The 6,000-nt window shown below is 40.8% G+C and overlaps 1 protein-coding gene across 1 annotated transcript in view; it reads left to right on the top strand.

The window, feature by feature from the left end:
- Window positions 1-205: 205 nt before the first annotated feature.
- SLCO6A1 (solute carrier organic anion transporter family member 6A1) overlaps window positions 206-6,000 on the top strand; it is a 106,014-nt gene continuing 100,219 nt past the window's right edge. Inside the window, exon 1 of the mRNA XM_061188024.1 lies at window positions 206-788. Coding sequence (XP_061044007.1) covers window positions 455-788 — 334 coding nt within the window. The 5' untranslated portion in view covers window positions 206-454. The remainder of the gene's footprint in view (window positions 789-6,000) is intronic.

Genomic DNA, 6,000 nt, shown 5'->3' with positions numbered 1-6,000 from the left:
CATTTCTCTTTCCTTGCTTCCTAACGAGAAAGTATTAAATAAGTAGTAGCATCCTTTGATGCTAGTGGATCAAAATATCTAATGGATCCTTTCCATTAGAGTTCCTCTGGCGGCCCCTGTCTGTGTGAGCAGTTAGCAGAATCTAGTCGTACTAGCTTTCGCTCCACCCCCTCCCCCTCCCCACGTGGAAGCAAAGAAGGAAACAGCCCTGTAAGCTCTCCCAGGGCAACTGTCAGCTTCCCCGCGGGACGTTTGCCTCCTGCCCAAGGAGAAACGTTCCCTCTGGAGGTTTGGGTGGCCACCAGTTCCCCGACGTCCGTGCCCGGCAGGCTTTTCCGCTGAAGCAAGGAGAGCAGGCCGCACCGCGCCTGTGGGAACCGCAGCCCACGGCCCGCCTCGCCTGCGCCGCCCAGCGTCAGCCACGACCCCTGCCTCAGCGGGCCGCGGCGGAGCCATGCAAGAAGCCCTAGTGGAAGTGGAGCCCCGGGCTGCGCTGGCCCAGCCTGCCGAGAACACCGTGCCCTGGGAGACCGAGGCCGGGAAAGCCAGGGGAAAAAACCCGCGCTTCAGGATCTTTACAGCTAGCCTGATCAAGTTCGGAAGTTTCAAAGAAAGGGAAAGAGACCAGGCTGGGTCCACGGCCCCCAGTATCCAGAAGGTACGGGAAAAACAGAACGAGAGTTTGGAGGGGCCCTGCGGCTTGGGCTGTATGGCTTTCCCCCGCTGTCAGCGTTTTAACAACATCCGTTGCTTCCTGATTTTCTTCTGCATCCTGGTCACCTCTCAATGTAAGCCTGAGGTGGGGCTGGGTGGAGGAGAGGTGGTTCTGGTGCGGGCCAATGCGGGGCGCCAGAGGGTTGCCTACGTTGGGGAGGCGGAAGAGGGACGAGGTGCGTGGGGAGAACCACGTGTGGTGTGGCGGCCCCGCTTCGTGTGGCGGTACTCTCCAGCGTTCTCAAGGTACGTCTGCAATCAAAGCAGGTTAAACGGGCCACCGCCTGGTTTACTTCACCTCATCAGGCACCTGATGGACATAATCCCCCCTCCGTGTGCGAAGGGGGCCTGGCCTCCAGATACCCTGATGGAGGGAGGGTGGCGTTGAGTCAATGAACCGTTGTTTGGTCGCCAGCCCTGAGAAGCTCCGTCATTCAGGGCTGAATCACTTGGGAGATTAAAATAAAGTCGAAAACAGTATCTGTGATCACCAGGTTGTTTCTGCTTCTACCCACAATTTTGAGACACACTGGCCAAGCCACTTGTCTCCTGGATCTTGTTTCCTTATGTGTGGATTGAAGAGGTGGAGTGGGACCTCAAACTATATCAGAGAAACCAAACTCAGAGGTGTTTATCTTTGCCCACACAGTTTGAAGAAGAGTGTGAATTTGAATGCCTTTAGAGGAGACGTATATTTTCTACTTGGCCACAGCCCTCACCACTCCCATTACACCTAGATTCTTTACCATCCTGTTTACACTGATGATATTGGAGTTTGCCAAACATGATCTCTTTTTGCTCTAAAATGCTGTGACTAAATAACTTCAATAAAAAGGCTATATGTGATAAGTACCATATGAGAGGAACAAATAAATAGTCATCAATTTGTCTTGAGAAATCATCAAAGAAGTTTCTTTGAGAAAGAAGCATTTGAACTATGCCTTGACAAATAGGTACAGTGATAGCTGGGGATGTAGAATATTTATTGAATAAGGAAATGAATGAAAGAGTGTTCTGGTAAATAAACACTCAGATGCAGGAAAGCCTTGTTTCAGAATGGTGAGTGACAAGTTTGGCTGGATGATGATTTCACCTAACCACCAAAACCGGTAATTATATTTATTTTATTCATCGTGTCTCCCCAGGACCTAATATAGTGGCTGAGGCAGAAAAGACAATAAATAGGTATTGAATACATAAGTAAATTAAAAAAGAAGAAAAAGACAAATTGTGGCCACATTATGGAGGTCTTTAAATACCAGACTGAGAATTCTGAAAGGATACTAAAAGGTGTTTACTTCCCATCAATGTACTGGGTTAATAAGTCAGGTGCTTTACAAGCATCATCTCAATATAATCTCCCTATTCGGTGGGTAATGTGGAGCCAGTGAACGTTTTTAACGAGTGGTTGCAGCGAATGGTTTTTAGCTCTACTACTTACCAACTGACTTCATACAGATCATTAGCACAGTTTGGGTATAAATACTGAGTCTTTCATTCATAAATGAATTTATTTAAATGAATTCATAAATGAATTCTTCATTTTCCATTTATCAATTCATTTATTTATTGTTGCATTTTAAACAATTTCAAACATACAGAAAGAGTGCAAAGGCAATACAAAGAATTCCTGCCTCCCCTTCACCCAGGTTCTCCAGTTGTTTACATTTTACCACATTTGTTCCTTCACCTTTTCTTTCCTATACTTATAGACTTTTTCAGACATGGTGCCCCATCACTGCTAAATACTCCAATGTGCATCTTCCCAAAGTGAGGACATGCTCCTGCATAACCACCTTACACCCCTCCCAGTCAGGAATATTAGTGTGACACCACCATCATGTTATGAATTCGTACCCCCACTCACATATTGCCAGCTGTCTCAATATTGTCTCCTTTTCCTTTTTGGTCCAAAATTCTATCCAGGAACACATGTTACATTTAGTTGTCATACTTTAGACTTCCTCCTTAGTCTGCAACAGTTCCTCATTCTTTCCCTGTTTCTTATGTCCATGCCAGTCTTAAAATATATGGGTCTTTCATTCTCTATGTTGAACTTTGACATGGGTTTTTTTGATCATTCCTTATGACCAGACTCAGACCATACCTGCCTGCCTGCCACCCTCTCCCTCTCTCTCCCCCAAACCTGTGGTTTGCCTTTTCATTTTCTTACTGGTGCCTTTTTGATGAAAAAGGTGTTCACTTTTGTTGAAGTCCAGTTTCTTAATTTTTTATGGTTCATTCTTTTTGGTTTCTATCTAAGAATGTATTGCCTAACTCAACGTCATGAAGATTTTCTGCTTTGTTGTCTTCTAGAATTTTTATGGTTTAGCTCTTATGTTTAGATCTCTGATACATTTTGAATGAATTTTTTGTGTGTGTATGGAAAGGGTCAAAAATCACTTTCCTCCATATGGATACTTTATTCCAGCATGATTTATTAAACAGACTGTCTTTTGACCCATTGCATTACCTTGACACTGTTGTTGAAATTCTAATCTCTAGAGTCTTTTTCTAGCCTCTCTATTCTGTTTTATTGAACTAATATGTCTAACTTATGCAAATGCTGTATTGCATTGTTTACTCTGGTTTTATTATATGTTTTGAAATCAGGTATTTTTCTGACTTTGTTCTTTTTAAAAGTTGTTTTGACTATCCTAGGTACTTTTCCTCTCCACATTAATTGTAGAATCAATTTGTTTAATTCTGTTAAAAAAACTTACTGGGATTTTAGTTGGGTATTCTTTGATTCTATAGGTTTGGAGAAAATTCACATCTTTTTTTTTTTCTTTTGAGTTATTATAAGAAAGAATACAGAAATTACTATTGCTCAAAACAGTCATTCTACTGGAAACCTCAAATAGCAAATTATAATTATATATATATATTATTTTCTTTTTTTGAAAGATAGTTGCTAGGAGAGTAGATTTTCCAGACCCCAATGAAAGATTCATTTTGCAATCAGCTTAAGCCTATATATATATATTTTTAACATCTTTATTGGAGTATAATTGCTTTACAATGTTGTGTTAGTTTCTGCTGTATGACAAAGTGAATCAGCTATATGTATACATATATCCCCATATCTCCTCCCTCTTGCATCTGCCTCCCACCCTCCCTATTCCACCCCTCTAGGTGGTCACAAAGCACCGAGCTGATCTCCCTGTGCTATGTGGCTGCTTCCCACTAACTCTCTGTTTTACATTTGGGAATGTATATATGTCCATGCCACTCTCTCACTTTGTCCCAGCTTACCCTTCCCCCTCCCTGTGTCCTCAAGTCCATCCTCTACAGAAAATTGACATCTTAACAATACTGAGTGTTCTGATGCCTGACCATGGTGTATCTATTTATTTAGGTCTTCTCTCCTGCAAGTTTGCTGTATTAATTTATTAGTTTTAGGAGCCTTTTGGCAGATTCCTTAGGATTTTTAACTACATGATCATGTCAGCTGTGAATCAGGACAGTTTTACTTCTTTCTTCCCATTCTGTATGCTTTTTATTTCTTTTTCTTGCTTTCTTGCACTGACTAGGACCTCCAGTACAATGTTGAATAGAAGTTCTGAAAAGAGATATTCATTTATTTTTCCTGATTTTAGGTAGAAATCATTTAGCCTTTCACAATTAAGTATGTTAACTGCAGGGTTTTTGTGGATACTCTTTACCAGTTTGTAGATGTTCCCTTTTATTCTTAGTTGGTTGGGAATTTTTATCATCAATGGTGTTGAATTTTATCAAGTGTTTTTTTTCTTGTGTCTATTGAGACCATGATATGGTTTTTCTTATTTATTCTATTAACATTATATATTGTGTTTTTTGATTTTTGGATGTTTAACCAACCTTGCACTCCTAGGATAAACCCTTATTGCTGGCTTATTATCTTTTTTTATAGATTGCTGGATTCAATTTGCCAAAATTTTGCTAAGAATTTTTTTTAATGAGAGTATTGGTCTGTAGTTTTCTTGGAATGTTTTTGTCTGTCTTTAGTATCAGGTTATACTGGCCTCATTAAATTAATTTGGATGCGTTCCTTTCTCTTCTTTTTTCTGAAAGAGTTTATGTATGATTGGGTGCCTACACAAACTCTTTCAGAATTCGATTTATTGCCTCTCTATATCAATATTAGTATCAGCTTATTGCTTCTCAGCTCCAAACTCATCCTTTTTGCCTGCTCTGTGAAAATGGACCTGGGCCCTTTAAATATTTTTCTTTACCAGCTGTCACAATGTTAAATTTTATCAGTAGAAGGTACTGGAGAGCCATTACACAGGAAATTTTACTTCTTGGTTCCAGTGTGTTTGCTTGGCAAGCTCCTGCAGTGTATACAGGTTTCTCTATCATCAGGCTGTTGCAGTGCTTGCATCTTTTCCAGTATCCCTCTGCTGTAGTGCATGGTGGCCAGAAGCACTCAGTGGCTGGCAGCTTCCTTTGGCATTCCCCATGAAGAGCTTTCCCCAGCACATAGAAGGAGAACTACCACAAAGTTTTAGAGTATAGATTTCCTGCCAGTTTTGTTAGCATGGCACCACAGTGACTTCTTGGTCATTCAATAAGCCATGGCTATGCTCTCTTCAACAAGGTCTGAATTTTAGCCCTTGAGTGCTCCCTTTCAGCCCTGGGGGAGTGGTTGTTCCTTATATGGGCTATTTCTATATTCTTTAGCATTCTCTTTACATCTAACTAGCTAATGCCTTGTTACATGAATCTCCTGTTATAGTTAATAATTCTTTATATTAAACTTTTCTTGTTCAAATTACTGTGTGGTTTCTCTCTTCTGATTGGATTCAGGCTGTTATGGAATTGGTATCAGGAGTAGTCCCAGAAGATATACTCATAAAGTTGTAATGTTAGGATTGGTTTTGTTATGCCTTTAATCTTGAGTGAAGTGCTGAGCTCTTTGCCAGTGGAAGACGGGTAGTAGTTCTTGGCATGTAGTGGTATCGTAATTAATCAAGCTATCACCTATGCTTGATTGGGATGAAATGCCAAATGAAGCATGTACCTTGAAAGCCGAGTGGATGCTGTAGTTTACCTTATGGTAGTAATGATGACTATAAGGACTCTGGTGTGTTGGATGGAATCTTTTGAATGCCCTTAAGCACTTATGAAGAGAAAATGACAAACTTAGGTTTGTTAACTCTCAGCTCAAGTTATAGTCTGAGAATTCAAGGGCTCCCATCAAAGCCCTGAAATAAGCTCTCATTTCTTTTAACCACAGATCAGATATTTCTGGAAATCAAACACAAAATTTAAATGTATGGATTGATGAGTTATAATGACAGTTGA

Source organism: Eubalaena glacialis, chromosome 4 (genome assembly GCF_028564815.1).
Source record: "Eubalaena glacialis isolate mEubGla1 chromosome 4, mEubGla1.1.hap2.+ XY, whole genome shotgun sequence".
Taxonomy (NCBI): Eukaryota; Metazoa; Chordata; class Mammalia; order Artiodactyla; family Balaenidae; genus Eubalaena; species Eubalaena glacialis.
Note: the sequence above shows the minus strand (reverse complement) of the source record. Positions and strands in the feature narration are given on the sequence as shown.